Below are 23,304 nucleotides of genomic sequence, written 5' to 3'. Positions count from 1 at the left end.
TTGTATTCTTAAAATTGAAGTCAATGAGGGTTGGTTGCAAACACTCTTTAGAATCTTCTTTTGTGTTCTGTAGAAGGAGCGTCATACAGGTTTGGAATGGCTCAAGGGTGAGTAAATGGTGAGAGAATTACATTTTTTTTGGGTGAACTTTCCCTTTAAAGGTATGTCAAGTGTTCTACAATTCATTGTACCTCCTGTTAAAATAGAATATGATAAGCCCATATGATATCATAGGCCAGGGGGATCAATAATTGCTGATTGTCAAAATTATTTTGTAATGAAATTATAATGCAGGAAAACTAACGAGCAGAGAGAAAATAGAGGAAACAGATGCAGTGCAGATCCATCACAGCTCTTTAGGTGGAGCTGATAAACAACCCATATTGGCAGACCTCCATCTGGCAATTTGAAATCCCTCATTCAGCATATTCTCTCTCATTCCCAGAGAGACCGAAACAGGGGGGTGAGTGGATTCGTAGAATTGGAGGGCACAGTTTTAGTTAAGGTTAAAGTTGATATGTTTATCCACATTGATTTAAGTTTAAGAGGATTGAATAGAGTATATCGAGATTCTTAAAAAATCCACCTGTAGAATGCGTGCATTTACTACCATAAAAATAATTTCTTAAATTATTGGAATTAAAATTAAGCACCAGAGCAGTAAACCAGACGGGTGGAACAATGGCAAAAATACACTAATAAGGAAACAAAAACAAAGAAAAAAGTCTCTCTGGTTTTCCACCATAATAAAAATATAATAAAAGGTGATTTATTCCCAGACGCTTCACTCACAGTATAAACATTTAAAAACATCATCTCTCCAAACCTAACAAACATCATGACGTCTCGACAAACAAACCCTGAAAAAGGCAAATATGTTATGTCCAACGCACATTATCGCTCTCACCGTTTGGTAACCTTTTGAACAGAGTAACTGGGGTGCGAGTAATGACAGTTAGCCGAAGACAGATAAACACTGTAATGACCCTATCAATAAAAGCAGATGAGATTTATTCGCGGGAATGACCTTTAAATATCCACTGAAATATAATCACTTAATTGTGTTCCACCGGATCTCATAAGGGTACTGTCTGTCCAATAATTCAGCTACAGGGAAACCATGGCAACCACAAGTTCTGATTTCTGTGTAGGTTCCTTCATTGTCCTCATCTTAATCATTGAATTATGATTATCCACGCCCGAATCCCTTTTTTCGCTCACTTTTTGAATTCTGAAGCAAAAACTGCATGAAGAACACAGAACTAATAATTGTTTTTCATCAAGATTTCATTTTATAGTTAACAGATATGCATAGTGCAGTATATTCATATAATAATATACACACTATAGTGGAAACACAGATACAGAGAGTGAGAAACTTAGACAAACGGAGACATTAAAAAAAGTAGTTCCACAAAGAGGAAACAATCATTCTTATCATATTCCAGTTTGCAGCTCTATTTTGCGGACAAAAATCACAGATCAGCAAGTGAAACAAAATAAGAAATATGCATGTGTACATGTGTGCGTAATTCTGTTACAATATAAGTCCTTTCGGCTCAACGGAAAATTCGTCTTGCCATGTAATTTAGCATTAAAAAGGGAATATGGTGGAAAATCATATTTGCTCATCGGTGTAAAATATATAGTTATCTTCAACTTACTCCCCAATAACATCCAATAAAAGAGTTTTTTGCAACATTAAAATACAGTATATTCATGTGAACCAGATAGAAGCTTAGAGAGAAACTTGACAGATGTGCATGCACAAACTTTACAAATGATGATCGCACTTCAATAACAAGCCATCCTTTACTGAACATGTTCCAAGATCATGCCAAGTTGGCAGCTTTATTTACTGCTTAACAATGCTCAACTTTGCTTAACTACAAAGTTTACTACCCTTTACACTAAATCCTCAAAATGAACGTAAAGAATTAAGAATTCACTTGTTTTATGCTATGCTTACAGCTCAAAAATATATTTTTGTTAACCAACACCAGTGATTCTCACTGCAATCCAAGTGAAAGGCTTTTCCTATTAGCAATCGTCTGGAAAATGATACACAAAATATAAACTCATGGCCGAATGTTTGCAAGCTATTTTATAATTGTTAAAATAGTCTAAAATAATTTCCATTTAAATTGAATACTAGCATACATGCAGGACTTATTTATCATTGACCCGTCTGCATGATCACACATCAGAAGGAATTGGTTACAAAAACACTTGCAAACTTACCCCAAACTAATTTACAGGAAATTGTCTGACTCAAAAGTTGCTGTTTAACAGATTTAAGAGAGAAAACACGTTTCTGTTGAATGCCTATAACATTTCGTTAATAAAACAGCCAATCACAACAATCCCAAAATATAAATCTGATTCAAAATAAAATCAACACTGATCAAATAAAACACCCTAAAAGTGTTGGTGTTTTGCACATATTTGGCTATGACTGTAAATTCCAAAAAGAAACATAACTGGCATGGAGACAGGAAGCAGCTATAGCACAGAAGCATATTATGTACACAACAATCATTTTTTTAGATGAAAATTTTTAAATTTCGAAAAGCTAGACATTCCGACAGGTGTCCATTTCTGAGACTGAGGCCGGAAACGCTTCTCTCATCGGTGAGGGATGATCTGAGCTCAACTCCATGTCCAGAGTGAGGGATTCTGGGGAAAAAGAACCCATATTCTAAAATGTAAATTAACCCCTCGAATTAGCCTCAAATGTCTGGATGTGCAAAAAATGATTTTTTTTATACCCAATTGTAGTAACTTTGTGGCATTTATTTACATAAACTTATATACACGGATCTTACCAAGAGGTCCAGGGTTAGCCTCCGCCGCTTCATTGTGCATAAGAGAGTCAAGCGTGCGTGGGGACATTGGGAACAAATCACTTGTGTTGCCAGAGTTAGTCCTGAAAAAGAAAGCAACTGCACATTAGAAATGCCATGGGATCTTAAGAAGACCAAACATCTTCAGAACATCCACCACCAAACCGATATCATGTGACAACACCTGACTTCGATCTGACCACATGAGAAATGAACCCTCACTCCAGGACACATGATTTGTCAAAACACACAACACACCCAAAATGATGCACACACACATTCCTCGCATGCAATAAATGTTCTCAGTATGAATAGGGGAATGATTTACCAGGGGGCAAAGTTGTTCCATGTACAATGCTTGATACTTCAAATAACCATTTACGCAATTTGATCTGGTGAAGCAGGACATTTAAAGTAGTTCTTGATTGCCAGAGTTGTTCTTGATCCTATTTAATGTTATTTAACTGTTGAACCAGAGATCACAAATTTGTTTGCAACTATAAGTCAGCAAAGAGGAACATGTACGGAGGTATGATGCCATCTCATCCAGACAGTCTCAGTGAATCCATGCAGGGCATGTACTGTATTCAAACAAGAATGATTCAGTATAAGGGGACTGGTTTACCGTGGGATAAATGGTACAAGGGTTTAATTTTGATATAATTTGGACTCTGCAGAACACTAACATCCATATAAGCAGAAAGAATCTTGGACAGGAAAGAAATGGATTATGTCCAAATTACCGGTCTCCAAAGGTACTGCCCAACTTTATAGTGTTTGTAGGGTTTACTCTAAACTAAACAGTATGATCAACTGAGTTAAATGCATTTAAGCATTTAGATCATCACTCGAATAACCCAAAAGAACTAAAAAGATCAGTTAGGGGTTACACATGAGTACAGCACCTCAACAGATGCTGAAATGTTGACACTTATGGAATAGAACTGTCCTTTTTCCACCTGTTTGCCAAGATGAGCTACTGTACAAATACTTTCCCAAACTTTCAATTGCAAATTCCACTGTAACAGTAACTGTATAATGCAAAATATTTTCTTATACATCTGAATAAATTATACTGCATGGTTAGGCTTTTTTGACAATGTTGACAGGCGAAATTGACATGAGCTACTCCAAATAGAAAAAACTAGTTTTAGCAGAAAAAGTGCTATATGATCTTGGACTGTAGATTCTTTATATAATACAAAAAAACTAATGGAACTAATAAAAAAATACATTATTCCTACAAGAACAGGTCACAGATAGCCGACGTTTCCCCGAGAAAACTTTCGATGGTGGTTTACTTCCAACAGTAGTTTATACAAGATTCTAAACCGTAAGAGATGTGTGTGTAAACGGTGGCACACATGTAGGGATCAAACAGGGATCATATGCTCAACTGTTGTTGTTGTTAAATTATCTTCTTGTCTCATGTTTTTCCATATCTAGGTTGGGTTGTGCCTGATTTGATCGTCACCTGTGATTGGTGTAGACAGGTGATGGTACAGTATATAAGTCTACTTATACAATACACAAAGCTGCCATTCTAGCGAGACGCTGACTTCTGTAAATGGCCACACTGTGGCTCTAGCTTTAATAATAATAGCTGTTGTTTTTACAACATTACAGTTGAAGTTCATAATACACCGATATACAGACGTGCTCAAATTTGTTGGTACTCCTCCACAAAAAACGAACTTGGAAAAACTTGAAACTGACAAAAGTAATTGTTTTATTCCATATTTAATAGAAATCAGACTTTGCTTTTGATGTAAATAATGAAACAAATTAAAATGCCATGGACAAAAATGATGGCACCCCTAACCTAATATTTTGTTACACAACCTTTAGAGGTAATCACTGCAAGCAAACGTTTCCTGTAGCTCTCAATGAGGTTGTTTTGCCCACTGTTCCTGAGCAAACTGCTCCAGTGGTCTCAAGTTTGATGGGTGCCTTCTCCAGAATGAGCTCTTTCCATAGATGTTCGATTGGATTCAGATCAGGACTCGTAGAAGACAATTCAGAAACTCCAAATCACTTGGGTGATTGTAGCCGTGTGTTTTAGGTCATTATCCTGTTGAAGGACCCATGACCTGCGACCGAGACAGAGCCGTCTGACAGTGGTCAGTACGTTTCGCTCCAGAATGCCTTGATAGTCTTGAGATTTCATTGTGCCCTGCGGATTCAAGGCACCCTGTTGCCAGATGCAGCAAAGCAGTCCCAAACATAACCGAGCCTCCTCCATGTTTCACTGTAGGTATAGCGTTCACTTTGAGTTTGATTATTTTTCGTCTCTGTGTACGTAAGGACATTCTCCTAGAAGGATGGTGGCTTGTCAATATGAATTTTAGCAAATTCCAATCTGGCTTTTTATGTTTTTCTTTCAAAAGTGGAGTCCTCCTGGGTCTTCTTCCATGCTCAAAAAGTGACGGACTGTAAGGTCAGAAACTAACGTACCTTCACCGTAGAGTTCAGCTTGTATCTCTTGGGCAGTTATTCTTGGTTCTTTTCTACCATTCGCACTATCCTTCTGTTCAATCTGAGGTCGATTTTCCTCAAGGGAGGTTGGCTACAATTCCATGAACCTTAAACTTCTTAATAATATTTGCAATTTGTCACAGGAACATCGAGCTCACTCGAGATGGTCTTCGCTTTACAGTTACCATGCTTGTCTATTATTTTCTTTCTGAACTCCTCCGCATCTCTATCCTTTGCTTTCTCTGGTCCATGATCAGTGTGGACACAATGATAACAAACAGCACAGTGTCTACTTCTCTCCATTTAAAAAGGCTGAATGACTGATTACAAGATTGGATACATGTGTGATACCAATTGAAGAAACTTAGTAGTTTGAAACATCACTATGATCCAATTATGTATTATATTTTCTAAGGGGTACCAACAAATGTGTCCAGGCCATTTTAGAATATCTTTGTAGAATAAGCAATAATCCATCTCTTTCCACAGCTTCTTCGCTTTATTCTATGACATACCAAAGGTATGCAAGTATACATGATACAATAGCTTTTCATTTCATCACTCTTCAGGAGGAATGAAGCATTATTTCAATGAGCTGTAAGGGTACCAACAAATTTGAGCACGTCTGTATTTTATATAAACAGCATTATATTATATTCTGTACTATATCAGCATTAGAATAACTGTTGATGCCCATTCTTCTGGATTTTTTTCTTATAAATATATCAATATTTGTCTATTTGTTTTTCTTTTTTATCATCAGACAATCTCAGTTTATTTATTGATAGTGCAGCTTCTGTACAGGAAGTCTGATTTATCATGTTTTAGATAAGAGTAAGTTCCGGTTTATGCTTCATCTTGATCTGAAGCCTCAGTTTTTTCAGTAAACATTTGCCAAACATTTTTCAACAGTTTCCAGAAGATCTAATGTAAGATTTAGAGACAGAACAATTCCAGCCCTTGAACATTATAGGAGTTCAACAGAAATCCAAACATCCAGACTTTACTTTATGGATAAAGTAAAGTAACACTATCCAGACCGGGTACAACGTTCCAGCAAACGTGTTATTTTTCTAAATGTGTCACAGATTGTGGCCACATAAAATGAAAAGCTTGAATTACATGAGAGAGTTAGTTTAGGGTGGTTATACAATTCAAATTTCTATGTAGTGCCTGGTTAGGATTAGGATGCGAAACAGAACCCTTGGTGAAGTTATAGAGGTGTTAAAAGAAACAATCTATGTTAGCAGACAACTACGGATGATGGACAACGACAAAAGTCATCACCAGATGTCATTCACACACATACATCAGCTCCCTAATGCCTACCCAGAGAAACAGTTCCCAAGCAGTTCACTGTCCGGGAAGTCCATGACGATTGAGGGACACCTATGAAGAGAGGTCAGTTTATATAGCCTGCCTAACACACTCACACACGTCCATCAGTACAAACACATTGAAAGTACTTGGGATTTGAGTCAAGTAAGTACAGGTTTTATTCCATCAGAATCTTTTTATGTTGCAAAGCATGATACCTAAAGTGGGATGTGTACAGTTGTGCAGACATTTGTATGGGTTACATTTTTTTATAAGTTTAAAGATCACCAGCATCAAGGAAAATGAACTACCTTATCAGATCGAATTACTAAAATAAAATATCCATGTATACATTAAGCTCTCTTATGATTTTTTTCTATTTCTATGCATATTACAATAAATATTTGTCACACTCAGTCTTAATCTCCAGTCAGTGTGCTCACATTTTTTAAAAGCTTGCTAAATTTATTTGCTAAATGAAAACATTACAAAGCTGCAAAGTGTTTACACAACAGATACCCACAAGTAATGTCGTTTATACATGATGTACATGACAAAAGCAACTCTGCATTCCTGATTACGTAATAGAATGTTTTTAAAAAAAGTCTATCTCCTTGGTTTCTCTTTCTCTCTCTCTTCCTGTGTTTGACTGTGGTTTAATAGATGATGGGAAGGGTCCTTGGAAGATTCAGTAGTAACATCCCTGATCCATGCTGTACACGGAACTGAGAGAAGTATTTTGAAATTGCTCCTGTCTGAAGAACGACCAAAGATTTCCACGTTTACAAGAAGACAGAGAGAAAAGAGAGACTTCAGCTAAATCATTCACTCAAACACACATACTGAGAAACGGGGTAAATTGAAACTTACGGGGTGACACAGATGAACTTGGTCTTCAGGTACGGCTGAATTGCTGAAAGATCAAAAAGAAATGTGTTATCAAACAGGGCACCACATGTTTATTTCTTTAAAAAGAATTCACAAAAGAATTACTGTAAAAATAATGTACTCATCCTAATGGTGTATCAAACATGTACCTACTTGCATGTTCAAAGCTAAACCCTCCATAACAGCATCTTAAAGGGATATTTGGCAACAAATAATTTACATAATTTACTCACTCTCGGGTTGTTCCCTATCTGTATACATTTCTTTCTACTGATGAAGACAGAGAAAGATATTTGGACGAATGCTTGTAAACAGTTCTTGGCCACCATTGACTACCATAGTAGGAAGGAAAAATGACAATGGTAGTGAAAAGTGCCCGAAAATTGTTTTCTTTTCTACATTCTTCAAAATATATTCTTTTGTGTTCAACAGAACAAAGAAATTTACAAGCAATCTTTCGTCTTAGTTAAATGTGGTCAATACATCATTTAACAAAAATTCTTCAATGTTGCTAGATTTAGCTATGATGTGCCAATGTGGGATATTTCTTGTTCTTTCTAGAGCTCATCTCTAAAAAAGAGAAGTTGGACATTATACAAAATTACTTTGCTTTTATTCTTTACAGAGGGAAAAAGGCATAAGTGTTGTTGAGAAAATGTTATTTTAAGATGAGCTGTTCCTGAAAAAAATGTCCAAGTTGCACAACACAAAAAGATTTAAACCACACTTGTCCCTGTTCCTAAGGAGTATCCTCAGAAAGAGAAAGTTCTAGTAAACCCCACCCATCCGGTATACTTCAGTACAATTCTAATGCAAAAATAGCCGTCTCCAAAATAAATGAGAAGTTACAGGAGATGTGTTGCTCAACGGACAGAACTGCCTTTAGGTTGGTTTCACATTTAGTTTGACTGCCTGGTCCGAACCCTAGTTCGATTGCTCCCAAAGCCCCAGCTGGACTGCGTTCAAATTTTGGGGGGGTTTGAACCGCGGGTCGTTTGCGGCATCAAGCCTGCAGCTGTCGATTGTAATAATGACGCAGGAGAAGGCGGCTAAATGCATAACATTGCTGGAATCACTTTTATACATTTATGTTTTTGAACCGTTAGTTTTGTTTCCAAAGCTTCAGTACATGGCACTTTCAACTGTGAATGTAATGCAAATGCTCTTAAGAACGCTGAAGGCGAATAGAAATGAGATATACAGCTCTCTGCTTGGAGCGCGCCAGTCACGCTCGTCAGAAAAGTGAGTGAAACACACACAAGCACACATTTTTACCAAAAAAAAAACACTCACCACATCCAGGGTCAGGGAAGTCGGTTTCAGGCTGGGCCTCCGGGCGGCAGTACTTGCCGAACGCATCCTCTTTGGGGATCTCTGGGTAGAGGTAAACCAACGGAGAAACCAGGATGTTGGTGGCATCCATGATCTTATAGCCCATGATGATCTCAGCGAAGGACATGCTGTTGAGCTGCTGCTTCGTATATGGCTCCACCGATTGGATCTGAGTCTTACCTGCGTGTACACAGACCCACAGTTAGAAACGCTTCATCACAAGCATGGGGAGGCAATTTACTGCGGATATCAATGTTTATTTGAATGTGCAGAATCACAAGGAATTTGTGATGGCACAAACGGTACGCAGAACTACTGCATATCCGGCATGCTTTGTTGTGATTGGTTCAGGCCCAGAAACGTTCTGTAAATTGACAGTCCAAAATGCGCTCACCGCTGATGTCTTTTTCAACCCAGGTAAAGGTGATTCCTCCCTCTTTGCTGCTTTCGCTAAAGCGCAGCAGGAATGTCCCAGGAGGCTTTGGGCTCAAAATGGCTCGCTCTCTTTCCTTGCTGATGAAGCCCATAATATACCTAACATACACACATAAGAACTTATTGAAACTAAAAAGGAGTGACTGATATACAATAATCAACTATAAATATTCCACATAAAAGATGTTCAAAAGAGTGTAGTAGCTCTCACCCTTCATTCCACAGAGCCAAGATATATTTCTTTACAAGGTCAATAATATTATCCAGCCACACCCAGAAAGAGAAACCTTTCCCTGCCATGTTCTCCTGCAACACACATAGAAGCACAACATGTTTTAGGTATTTCGATAGTAAACGGAATCAGCTAGTCTGGTGGGTTAGTCTAAAATTAAAAGGAGGAAATCAAAATGATCACATAAACGTACTTTGCAGAACTTGGCCCATGTGATCTGGCAACCGGAGTAGTTTACACAAGGACCTGCACAAAAATGATAACCCAAATAATTAAAAGTATATATATACAGACACTAAAGATACCAAACTCAACATAGTACATGCTGTTAAACATTTCTGACATTAAGAGGGACATTAATTCAGTTTAAAGCAACAACGAGCTGTTTTGGAGTATGGTTCCCCCATGTGGTTGATAAGCGCAATTGTCTGTTATAAATGTTGTAAATATTGCCGCTGTATAAGCTTCCACATGGGCAGCGCAATACACGTGAATTTGTTGACTAGGCTAAAACCGCTGTCACATCATGTCACTTCATTAACTGTGCATGTACTAAAGCACTCTTTTGGCTCTGCGGGGTATACTACTGGGCTAAGATAGGTCAAACTAGATTGAGAATTAGCAGTTGGTTTGCTAACTTGCTAACGTTAGCTACATAACATATTTGCAGTCACCCAAAACACAACGCATGGACGTGAATGTCTTTACTAGGCAACGCAAATCTTTTTCTGTAGTTATATTTTCGGAAAACACACTCGCGAGCAGGCGTTGTGCTTTGTGTAATAGGTGCAATCAATAACTTACACTCAACTGGCTAGGAATGTCCCTAGCACTGTAATTATAGATACCGATTACATTAGTCTACGTGCATGAACGAAGGAATAAGCAACTTTTGACCATAAAACATTTATTGTGGTTTGGAAGTCATCATTTACAAGCATAACACTAAATTCATGATAAGGCACGATCATGCTATGTAAGCTATTGAGATCCGACAACATTTCAGTATATCTAGTCTACCTTACGCTTATAAATTGTGAACCAATCACGTTAGTGCGCAAATAAAAAACCTGAGAACAGCCAAATTACTAATATGCTTGAAAGTACAGGACGGTAAGAAAAAATGTACATATAAGACTTTCAAATCCAGTAGCAGGACGGCTAACGTAAGGCCTCCATCCGTTTTGTAACCCGTTGCGTCTTCCGTTGCAAGTCCGTCAGATATTGATTTGTGTCCGATAACTCTCTCTCTTTTCCTCTTTGTTTGATTTTTCTGGCTCTGCCATGGTGATTGTTTGGAAACTTGCGTTGAACTAGATTGTTTCGTCTTATTGTTTACTGTTGGCTAACTTATCTCAGGCTAACTTACGATTGAAACATGGGGATAGGCGGGGCTTGTACCGGCCTGTACACGAAATTTACAAGTGCAATTTCAGCCGATTGTAGCTGCTTATGTAGCAACGAAAGTATAATTTGACGAGTTTAAAATTATTTTAGTGGTAGGGCAACTTTTGAGTCATTAATTTAAGGTCAAAAAGTTGCTTGTAATCGCTTTAAATGTGTAGGATGTTGTCAAACTATTTAAAATGACTGTAAATCTATAAATAATCTATTTTACAAGAATCTATAATTTTATTTACATTCATTAAAAGAAGTATAACTAAACATCATTTAATATATAACTAATCATTTCTTATCTATTTACATCTATTATATTATCATGTCATATAGACATATAGATCATATATCATATCATATATAATACACATACCCAGCAGTTTCTCTGCAAGTGTGGTGAGCTGTTCAATGGTCAACCCTCTCTTAGTTGTGGAAGAAAACTGCCAGCTCAACACCTCAGCCACCTGATCCCACGTCCCTACTGGAGGTTTGGTGAAGAAATTCACATTCTGTGAAAATAGAGGAAAGGAATAAAAAGTCTTAGTCATGTGAATTCACTCAAACACTTGCAGTAAGAACAGCTTGCTGTAGTTCCTTATCAAACCTTGGGATGATTGGTGAGCATGTTGTACCACAGGATGGAGGCCCATGCGTTCGGCATTTGACAGATATTAGAAATGACCACCACAGGGAGAGAGTGCGTCTGGAGAGAGATAAAGACAAAAATTTATAATTCATCATAAATCCTGTTAGTTCTGGACAGAATGTTCAGTCAGAATTCTGATAAACATAGACGTGAGGTTACATCATTATTACCAAAAGCCCACGAGCACACAGAGCCGGTGTTTTAATAAGCCGGTTTAATTAACCCGCCGTCGGTGAAATGGTATTTAATGTGACCCTGTTGTTTTTATCTACGGGAAAGTCCTTACTAAGCATCTACGGCCGTATCGGTGTGTAATGGGCATGTAAGCAGCACTGTGTGCTAGGTTTTAATAAGACGGAGCACGCTCAAGGACACAATTTATGGTTACATATTCAAAACTGGCACCATGGCGACGGCTTATCATATAACCTTACTGGCTTTGGCATAGCGAATCAATTTCCAGGAGCCGTGTGGTTAAAAGCCCACATCTCAGAGTTGAATATGATCACTTTTATGAAAGAAATCCAGCCCAAACTTTATCATGTGATGTCATGTGTATGTGTGTTTTTACCTCAAGGTCAATCTTTAGGCCTTGATGGTAGACTTCTGTCTCAAATGTGATCAGATGTAGTTCTTCAGTCACGATCAGTGAGGCCTGCAATTCAGGTGGTTGTGTTAAAGAAATTACCTTTTTATAAACTAGAAGCTCTGAATAATAAAAACTGCGCTTACATCGCTGTTCGTTCGGCCTCCGTTACCACACCTCTGCTCTCGTAGAGTCTAAAAAAACAGGAAAAACAAATGAAAACTACATTCCTGTAACCCACTGCACTCAAAGTAGACTCAAGATTCAATCTAACTCATAAGTGCAGGTTGTCCATGAATGGCATTTGTAGATTCACACCGCACATGAATGTTTTTGAGTGAACTCACCAGATGCTTGAACTCTGCGGACAGGCTGCCATTGTTGGATTCCTCCATGTTCATCACCTTAGTGTTGGTGCCAAGAATGTTGAACTTGCGTGAACTGGAGGAATAAGAAGTTTTCAAGGTTAAAATCAAAAGACTTTTTACAGTTGTTCTGAATTTCAGCCAATGCTGAAATAAAAACTTAAAAAAATTAAGCCAGGAGCTACCTGATCTGAACCTTTACTAAAATTTTGGCTGGTGTTATACTACTAATAATGTTTTGTTCATGAATATAATAAGTTTATTTAAATGTTAGCAAATGGAGCATGTGAAGCATGCCACATTTTGTATGTTATTTGACAAAACTTTGTTTACACTCTTAAAGGTGACAATTAAGTTAATTTCAATTAAAGTGCCTATCGGGCGATGCGGAAAGCATACTGTAGATGGAATGGTGCAATCCAGGCATCAAAATAAATTATGATATGTAGTATACTAAATTACTTTAACTGAAGTATACTTTATCATTTACTTCAGTAAATGTGCTAGTAAAGGTACTAAACATATAAAAAAAAATTTGTAGACTGTAAAATGGCCGTCAAATTATTAATAAAAGTATGTGTTTACATAATATATGTCTGTATGCTGTGCATAATAACTTTGTATTTATAAAAACATAAGAAAAAATATAAAATATACAAAGTAATAAACATTTATTTAAAATTAAAATTATTAATAAAAAAAAGTATGTATATATTTCCTTAATGTGTATACATGTATTTGTATGTGTTTATAAATACAAAATGAATATAAACAGGCATATATTATGTACAGACAAACTTTTTTCTGGATGCAATTAATCGTTTGACAGTCCTACTATTAAAAATATATAGAAAAAACAAGATTACACCGGTTAAAGGAACACTCCACTTTCTTAGGAAATATGCTCATTTTCCAACTCCCCAAGTGTTAATAAATTGAGTTTTACTGTTTTGGAATGTATTCTGCCAATCTCCGGGTCTGACGATAGCACTTAAAGAAGTTGGAACATTTGCATATTTCCCCAAAAAGTGGAGTGTTTCTTTAAAGTTCTGGCTTATATTAACCACAGTTGGACATTATGGGATGTTCTTACAGATTTTTTTCCCATAAAGTTAAAAAACACTGAAGTATCTAGGATTTTTTTTACCATTATTTAGTTTATGCTTAAGTTTACTCAAGCATTTTTTCATGTGTGCAAATCTTTGAATATTGTATTGTAACATAGAATAAAAAACTCAAAAGGAATAAATTAGCTTTGAACAAAAAACGCAATCTGGGAAAAATAGGTTTTATAGGGCCCTACATCTATACTGTGAAATTGCTTAAAATGTAAATTTGACCACAGAACTCACCCTCGAATGGCTGCCCCTTCGCCCGACTCCCTGCCGAACACAAGAGAAGACAACATTAACTAAAAAAAGTCATTCCAATCGGATATGAGACAAAAGACTGCACTTACTTGTCAATGCACACTTTGATTTTCAGCTGGTAATTCAACTCTGGAAATTTCACGAGTAACCTGAAAAAGAAGAGCAAATGTTGTGGTGTCTGTCCCTTCTTCAGAACGCTATGTTCTTTCACGTGACTTGTCTGTGTGTAAATACCTGACTTTGGTGGTAAACTGCACACCGGTTTTGATAACGAGAGGTCGGTCTGGGTGCATGGGCATACACGGCTGTCTCTCAACGACAAACGCACTGCAATGTGAAGAGCAGATCACAAGAAGACATGTTAAGATCTACAGGCTGCTTTTCATTAGCAGATATCAGATGATCAAAAGTAATGTTCTTTTCAAACCTCTTCATAAGATTGCGGAACAGATCCACTATTTTTTCCTCCAGAGCGGGGCGGTGCTGAATGATGGGATCTCCTTTATACGAGACCTTCTGCTGAAGCTCTTCCAACTTCTTGATCTGCTGTCTGATCTGCAGCTGTGACTCGGCCAATGAGGTGATCCTGAAAGGAAGGGATCTTTAAAACAGAACTCAACAGCGTGTCAGGTTGTAAAGGGACAGCTCTCCCGTACCATGTCTCTAAACGGTCCAGGCAGATGTTGGGTGGTCCTCCGATGCAGGCGATCTGCTGTCTCCTCTTCCAGTCGGCCAGTTCCTCATCTGTCAGGTTCTTCTGCACGAAATCCATGGCAGAAAGCAGGCCGGCCATCTCGGTCACTATTTGCTGCAGAACCAACAGTAAAATTATGATGATGATCTTTCAACCCACAAGCTACTGCTGTGCAAAATATCTTGTGTATAATTCTGGAGTGAAACTGCTGGGAGCCTTCTAGTCTCGGTCTGTGTCTTACCCTCCTCAGCTGATCTAAAGCACTCAACATCTGCTCCAGCTGAGCCATCTTCTGCCTGGTAGCTGCTGCTTGGCTGTTTCCATTCAGGTCCTGGGACAATTCTGAAAAGTTTCACACAGAGAGAGTGATGCCACACATAATTCCTCGACTAGCACTTTTGAGAACTTTTAAATTGCTTGCCATACCTCCAGCACTTTTCAGAGTTTTGTAGTTGAAGTCAAAGTCATCCTGGAGGTTCTCCAGCATCTTCATCTTCTGTTCCATGTCCTGCACAAAAAAAAGAGTTTCTGGCATGAATAATGGCAGCTATATGAGCCAATTTTTTTTTTCACGCCAGTTCATCAATATATAATCATGTCCACTGATGATTCTCGGTGGGCTGTTAAAAACTACCTAATATGGTCCACACCAAGTAGATTATTTTGTTTTTAAGTATTGCAATATATTGCAATAAGTATCATATTTAAATATATTGTATCCTGACATATCTTTGGAGATCTGCATCATATAGCAGGGTCCTTGCCAATACACAGCCCTATTAAATTCTGCACACTTGTCAAATCAAACAGCAACTTAAAAAAACTATGATTGTGTGTTATTATCCCCAAATATCTGAAAAAGGCTCCTGTTAGCTCAACTGGTAGAGCACTGTGTTTCCATCACAAAAGGTGGTGGGTTTAGTTCCCAGGGAACACACATATGGATTAAATGGTGTAACTTGAATGTAAGTCACTTTGAATAAAAGCATCTGCCAAAATGCATCGATGTAAATGTACAGTCACAATATTTACTAACCTGTACTCTTTTCCTAATGTCCTGCAGGTTGTGTTCCAAAATCTGCTGTTTCTCGGTGACCACGGTGCCCGTGGGGTGAGTGACCTGACCGTCCTACAGACATGAAAAAAGGAATTGTTGCTTTAGAGGCTAAAGGCAATCTGATCAGGCATCTCTTAAGTTTCCCAAATATTTTGTATAGTACAATATTGTGTTCGTTCATGGATGTGCGTGTAACCTGCTGTGCAGTGGTGGCTGTCTGAAGCAGCCGCTGCTCCTCCCACAGGCAGCGAGCGACGATGCGAGCAATCTCCATGGGCTTCTCCAGATACTTGCTCTGCAGGTGCTGTTTGATGCGCCGCAGGTTGTGCTGGTACAGGACGTTGTTCTCCTGCAGAAAGCGGCTGTACTGCTGATCGATCTCCCCAAGCAGGTTGTGGAACACCAGCGTGGCGTGCGACTCCTTGTTGGCTGCATATGCCCTATGGCAGATGAGATCAAACATGTGAGTAATCCATGGCTTATTGCATTCCATAAGTGAACTTGATCGATTGCTAGGGATCCACAACATATATGAGTTATATGTATATTGTATATAGAATAGTGTTCTAAAACAATAATCAGAGCTGACTTTTAAACAATATTCAGTGTAGACTGTACTAATGTACATGCAGCACATTACAGCGCTTCAATTATATAATGCTATAGAAGAAAAATGTCTATCTACAAAGTGAATGAATTGCTTTTCACTGGCTACATTATTGAGCCAAGTCTAGACTAGACTCTTCCTTGAAATTTAAAGAGGACAATTTTGTGTCATCTTCTTTTCTATGCATATTAGTCACACAGATGTTGAAATAGTTATGAGCTTCGAATTCCTGGAAGTTCTTAGGCCTCTCTTGGGTTTTTTTCTAATGGTTGAAACATTCAGAAATGCTTTCACTGAATGTTTTCAGATCCTGCAAATGCTGCAAGTGTTTTTGGCCTTCCATCAAACTCCTCCCAAGCTTTCACAATCTTCAAGGAAAATGATTGGAGACAACTTCTAACATACTTTCTTAAATATACTTACAGTACATCCAACCTTAAAGGGACTGTTACCCCAACAACAAAATGTTTTTTTCTATCATTTTCTAAGCCTCACATCATTCCAAACCTTCCACAAAACACTAAAGATATTTGAAAAACGTTGGTAAGGAAACAGCATTGACTCTCATTGACTTCCATTGTAAACCACTGATAGAGTAACCTAGCATATAGTTTTTTAGGCCCTACTTTGGTTTATGGAGTGTCCAACAACAAGTTTATGTACATACAATGTGTTTAAACACTATAATGTCGTAATAATAGGCAGTTATTCGCAGAGGTGGGGGACTCGAGTCACATGACCACAATTTTCAGGACTTGCGACTTGCTTGACAGAAGTAAGAAAATGACTTGACTTTGACTTGAGAGCAGGTGACTTGCGACTTGACTTGACTTTAAATGGAAGACTCGACAATGACCTGAACTTTGTAAAGTAATGAAATTAGCTAAAATAATTATTGTGACTCAGCAGCACTACAGCGCCTGTCCCTTTAACGCTGCTCAACTCAAACCGCGCCAAACAAGGTGTAACAGCCAATTACTGTAGAGCAGTTACGATAGAGAGGAAACTGTGCATGCGCCTGGCGGCTTGAAACAGTTGTGGCCGTTACAATGGCGGACAACAGTCGAGCTCCACAGATAGTCACGTTTGGCTATAAGGACTTTGAACTGGACCGTGAAAAATAAAACTGGTTTGCCAGATGCAGAGTATGCAACGCAAGGATTTCTGACACGACAACCACAACGTCCAATTTCGTCCGACATTACAAGAACCACAAGGAAAGGTAAGAAAGTAATTTCTTTATAGTCAGTGTAATAAAACGATTACTAATATAATGAATTAATCGTTTCTGTTTGTCATAACTTTGCCTTGGTTGTTTTTTTATTATTAGAAATGTGGTCATCGATCATCACTGATAGGCCTACATCTCATCTCATAAGGTGATGAATTGAGGAATCTGGCTATAACGGCGTAGCCCGGATTTTTATGTTCTTAAAACATTAAAATCAAGAAGGGCTTCTCTGTATTACATATAGGCGAATGTCTATATTAAATGCGCGCATGTTCAAGTGTTTGTGTGGACTGTGTGTGGAAGCTGAATAGCAGCTCGCTTATATACTGCATGACCGGGTGATGGACGCGCCGGTGACATCACTTGGACTTAAATAACTCTTTAAAAACTTTGCGGTCATACTGACGAGAATAATTTCATAGTTCGAATCTGTTAACTGTTTGGATTTTTTTTATACTCACAATAACAACAAATAATGAAACCAGTTCACATAGAAAACAAATATTCTCAGATTATATATAACGTATGAAACGTGCATATTGCGCGTCCACCGCAGAGATGACGATTAAGCATCATAACTTCATCACTGGGCTATATTAACATACATTTAATTTATATTCTACCGAAATGAAAAAGATCCGTTCATTTTGATAAACAGGATTCAATATCGAAGTCAATAAAATGATCCGGGATTCCCATAAATTGCAAATTCCCTATAGGCCTACTGTGCACTTTAATGGACAGCACAAGTATTACAGCATCATATACTTAAAACATACAATAGTCAAGTTGTCAGTCACAATACTTAGTTTATAAGCTTCATAGCCTGTATAAATGCTTAAGTCATTCTGTCAGATACAAGTATTTCCATTTCTGTGTAGACCGTTTCAATTAAATTGAATAAGATTGTATTATACATTTCAGACTGGATTTCTTTTGTGTAAGCAACACTTTTATTTTCAGATATTAATGTTGCACAGATATGCATATAATTCATATATAGCAGTGTGAATAAGATACATAATGTATGTATATAAGTTCATCTTTTCTGTGCAAAAATAAACATGTATCTAAAAAATTAACCTCTGTTTATTTTAGTACTGCGACTTGACTTGACTTGACTTGAAACTTATCAGGACTCGACTTGACTTGCTTAGGGTGAACCCTTGACTTGACTTGACTTGCTTGATTTGTCTAAACTGTGACTCGAGACTTGATGGTTAAGACTTGAGACTTGCTTGGACTTGACCATATGTGACTTGTTCCCATCTCTGGTTATTCGTACCTTACTTCTTGACTGACTCTCAAATGATTCGTTCCGCGATTCATCAGTCTAGGCCCCGCCTACCCGCTAACCTTGTGTCATGTGATTGGTCATATAGTGTAGTCTGTTGTTATTGGTCAAACGTGTTCATCATTTGTCGCAAATGGAACCCCACTACCATCATTACAGGATTACAGTTCCATGTGGTTGGATGTCAGGTATATTATATGTGTAGCTAGAGGTGGCGGCGATTTTACCGTACCAATTTGAGCCCGAGTCTGACGAGGAAGAAGACGCTATAATCCACAAGAAACTCCACCACGACTGGAGCAGGATGTTTGTCAGTGGCAAGTGACAACTCTTGTCATAAAAACTCCCAGTGTGACAACATGCATGTTGTGCTTTTGCTCATCAATGAAATAAAATATTGTTTTTTCTTAAAATACTGTTAATACGTTAGTAATACTATTATTTCGTCTTAACTGTGCGTTGTCATGGTACATAGAGCATTTCAGAAAGTCGACGTTATGAAAAATTATTGTAGGTTCACCCAAATATATCTATATAGGTGCACGTGAGGCAAATGTGTCAAAATGCAAAGTTAATAGCAAGATAAACAAACCGTAACACCCCAGAAATAAAGGTACATGCTAATGTTAGCGTTATATGCATTAGCTAAACACAGACATATGGTACAAAAATATTTCTTGAAGTTAAGACAAAAATGAATAGTTACACTAACAGGTTTGGATTCGGTGGAGCTAACAGGTCCGAATAGAGTTGGTATTGCCCCCTCTTTCAAGGATAGTCGTTTCACACACCCTGCAGTGAACGCGGCAAGATTATTAAACCAATCTTCGGTGAAATGACGCGCGCACAGTACAACCCTGTAGTTATACTCCTTTGGTATCGTTTGAAAAATGAATTGTAACCATTTTTCCCTCAGACGTTCTTCCTTTGGTAGTTGAAATAAGACGGACTTAGTGTCACACCGTTGAACACAGGCTCTAGACATGATACACAGGCATCACGAATGAGGGACAGTGTTTGGGGAGGAGAAATACGTTTTCGAGGGCAGTCTCAGCGAAACGTAGGCGGGGACTATGTATAATGACGTAGATATGCGGGTGTACTAGTCCACGTCTCGTTTGTGTGATTCAGAATCGACTCCCATTTTTACAAGCAAATAACTTTGTTATTTATTCACCTTCGGACTTACAACTTGGCAGACAGCTTACTTTCAAACACGGCAACATAACAGACTGCATGAAATATCATTTTCATGATCTCTCTTTAAAATATCTTATTTTGTGTTCCAAAGAAGAAAGAGTCATATACAGAGATTTTATATGTCATGAGAGTGAACAACCTTTTTTATTTTTGGTCGAACTATCCCTTTTAACAATATAGTCCTTACTTAAAGGCTTTGATGGTGAGTAAAACATGGATTCAGTAGTGACTGAACTAAATACTAAACTAAATACTTCAATAAATGATTTATTTTAAATAATAATACTTACTTTCACAATTATTTTAAATATTTATTTGATTATGCTAAAGGACTGCATTCAACTAACAACCAAAGTATTTGATACTTTGGTAGAACAACCTTGACATACAGTAACTTTAGTAATGTGTGCTTGATGCAGAATGCAGCGGTGATATTGTTTGAGGATTAGCAAGACTGCAAAAGTCAGGAAACAACATTGTGCATGTAATCTGTTTTATCAGGAAGTACAAAAGGCTGAAGAGATAAAACTCAGCTTCAATGCAACATCACACACAACGTCACGCAAATGTATTGACCTGTTTACGTGAATCTCTATTTCAATAAGTTTAAAACATTAAGTCATTAAACAACCAGTCAAGCTTTAGTGACTCAAGGGTTTTCAATTACTGTCCATCTTCACTGCCTGCCTGCAGTTACATCACTTTCTTTACTCGTTCTCTTTTCTATGTTTATTAATGCATGCTATGATACAGAAAGTAATTAGAAGACTGAAACCGGACATGAGTCAGTTGAGTGTGACATTTCAGATCCACAACAAAATCATTAAGAAGACTAACAGGCAAGTCATACTGACATAGAGTGAAAATACAGAAAACTTTTGGCACGGTGCATGTTATTCTTCTCTCTAGACTTTCCAGGATCACTTTTACGGGCAGAGGCATGATATCACAAGTGCAAAAGGGCAAAGTTGACTGGCATACTGAGAATAAGGAAGTGCGGCTCCAAACATGATGGATAGAAGTGGTTATGACTTTTCTACAAGATGTTAGAATTAAAGAAACAGTTCACCTTCATCATTCACTCGCCCTCAAGTTTTTCCAAATCTGTATAAATGTCTTTGTTCTGTTGAACACAAAAGCCGATATTTTGAAGAATGTAGGACAGCAAACAGCTCTGAGGCGCTTTTCACTACCATTGTCATTTTTCCTGCTATGGAACTCAATGGTGGCCAAGAAGTGTTTGGTTACAAGCATTCTTCCAAATATCTTTCTTTGTGTTCATCATGACAGAATTTTTATTTTTGAGGGAACTGTCACTTTAACACCATTTTAAAGTGATAATGAAGTGATTTGTCTGATGTGAGAAACAGTTCCTTCTAAAACAGATCTGCGAGAACTGAGAAGCTTTTGCTGTAACTCATGTCATGTCCCTGTGGCTTTCAATCTTTCGATTTGAGGTTTATCATAGCTTCATAGCTTATGAAGCAAATAAAACAAACATTGATGATGTCATATCCTGTCTACCGCCAACAACTCACCAATCCTGGCTCTCGATCCAGGGTGCCAAGAACTGCCGCAGCTCCATGGGGAAGCTGTCGCTGTACAGGTGATACAACTGCTCCAGGTAGCGCGTCTCTAACTGCTGTAACTGATTCCACTGAGCCATGTCGACCTACAGGAGATAGAGTGAAAGATGAATGGATCAATTCATATGTCACTTCAGAACAAAAGAAAAACAAACATAACAGGTCTTTCAGCTTGTCAACTTATTTTCCTTACAGTAATAGCGCCCTGTCGTGAGAGCAGGATAACATCAGTGAACTTCCTTGTACGCACTTCAAAACATAGCCTACAAAAGACTGCATTTAGACTATATGTGCTAAACTGTTTTTAGATTCATTTTGGTTTCATTTATATAATGTAGATGTTGTAAGAAGGTTCTTCATGGCAACACCATACTGTTTATACCAGACAAACATTAAAGATGTCAAGAAATCGAAAGGAGCACGTCGATCAAGGCCACAGAAATCAGAGGCAGTTTATCTTGAAGCATCGTGAACATCCGTTTAAAGAGGAAAACCTCAAAAGCCCATGAAGCCAGTCTCTCTGAGTAATACACCAAACAGCTACTGAACACACACAGTGTCATGTATGCATACACAGCCACACGCAGAGGTTTATGCTGACAAACAGAAAAATATCGGAAATTAAGCCCGCTTTCCTTGGAGCCTACTTCTCTCAGGTTTGCCCACACAAATAACTGATCATTTGTAGATAGAGAGAAAGCGAGACTAGAAAAGGGAAACACGTCCTGAGTTCCTTACAGATTAAAAAAAAATCTTCATTTCGCTTCCTTTTCAACAAATCTCTTCCAAACACTGAGCTTTCTATCAGCCAGAACGGAACTGTGATTTGTTTTTCTATTGCATTTGCAGCATTCTTTATTTAATATTACACCTTATTAAAGAGGTTGATACAGATGATCAGAAAACTGAATAATCAAATCTAACTCCTAAAAGAAAAAAACTTAAAGAAAAAAACAAACTTACATAGTTATCCACAAAACGGGTAGCAACTGCGCTCGCCATGTCTGCCTGTTAAATGAGCAATGGGGAAGTAAAGGACTTTATTCCTGTACAGGTGTGATTTGACATGGAGGGTTGGGCTTGGACTCCTAGATAGGAATCCCCGGATGTCATTTAGGCATGTTTATGGTATGAAGCAATGTACAATAATTGCTTGGACTTTTTCCACAATATATCATGGTATTGTAATTCGAGACAGCTGAATATACCAAGTCGATTTGCTAATCTGCACTCTGTTGTTAAAAGACACACTGTACAAATGCAACTGGCCTCATGTAGCATGCACGTCATCTTTGGGAAGAATTTAAGGAATCTTGGCAAAAAATGACATGCGAGACATGAGTCAAGGCCCAGGAGAACGTCTACAAAATTTGACCAAAACACAAGATCTATAAATATTAACCCAGATATGCTGTAGTTAGCTTTTTTGGCTAAATACTTTTGTTTTGTCCAATAAATATCTTAGAAGTCTTTTGTCTATTTTGCACACCCTGATCACTCTTTACTATTTTACGTGGTGGCATATGTTGCATGTGGTGAATCGTACAAAGCATACAATTCCTAGGAAAAAAGAAACACTGAAGCCCCACTCCTAACCCTGACCGTAAACGTCAATGGCGCATAAGCAAAACATACTTATATGTAAGAGTGAGATTGTACGAATTCAAATGAATTTGCCAAAATTAGCCAGATCATGCTGATTTTGTACCATACAACTCATATTTTGAAAGTTAAATCTAACCTATACA

At 37.8% G+C, this 23,304-nt stretch overlaps 1 protein-coding gene across 3 annotated transcripts; it reads right to left on the bottom strand.

Annotated features, from left to right (window-relative positions):
• Nucleotides 1-1,269: 1,269 nt before the first annotated feature.
• Nucleotides 1,270-22,576, bottom strand: stat3 (signal transducer and activator of transcription 3 (acute-phase response factor)). Of its 3 annotated transcripts, XM_056752497.1 has the most exons (24): nt 22,520-22,576; nt 21,509-21,642; nt 15,835-16,078; nt 15,618-15,710; nt 15,008-15,089; nt 14,823-14,923; nt 14,544-14,695; nt 14,315-14,473; nt 14,122-14,214; nt 13,977-14,036; nt 13,870-13,899; nt 12,500-12,593; nt 12,299-12,346; nt 12,138-12,221; nt 11,525-11,623; nt 11,294-11,429; nt 9,716-9,768; nt 9,502-9,596; nt 9,250-9,389; nt 8,817-9,035; nt 7,506-7,548; nt 6,648-6,707; nt 2,826-2,926; nt 1,270-2,676 (listed from the first exon to the last, which is right to left on the bottom strand). In XM_056752497.1, the coding sequence occupies exons 1-24, from the start codon at nt 22,556-22,558 to the stop codon at nt 2,573-2,575; spliced, it is 2,463 nt and encodes an 820-aa protein (XP_056608475.1). In that variant the 5' UTR covers nt 22,559-22,576; the 3' UTR covers nt 1,270-2,572. The 3 variants fall into 3 exon arrangements, with proteins under 3 accessions (XP_056608475.1, XP_056608476.1, XP_056608477.1); XM_056752498.1 differs by lacking the exon at nt 6,648-6,707; XM_056752499.1 differs by lacking the exons at nt 1,270-2,676; nt 2,826-2,926; nt 6,648-6,707 and adding an exon at nt 6,797-7,390.
• Nucleotides 22,577-23,304: the final 728 nt, after the last annotated feature.

The sequence above is a fragment of the Triplophysa dalaica genome, chromosome 7 (assembly GCF_015846415.1).
Source record: "Triplophysa dalaica isolate WHDGS20190420 chromosome 7, ASM1584641v1, whole genome shotgun sequence".
In the NCBI taxonomy this organism is placed as follows: Eukaryota; Metazoa; Chordata; class Actinopteri; order Cypriniformes; family Nemacheilidae; genus Triplophysa; species Triplophysa dalaica.
This window is presented reverse-complemented; position numbering and strand designations above follow the sequence as displayed.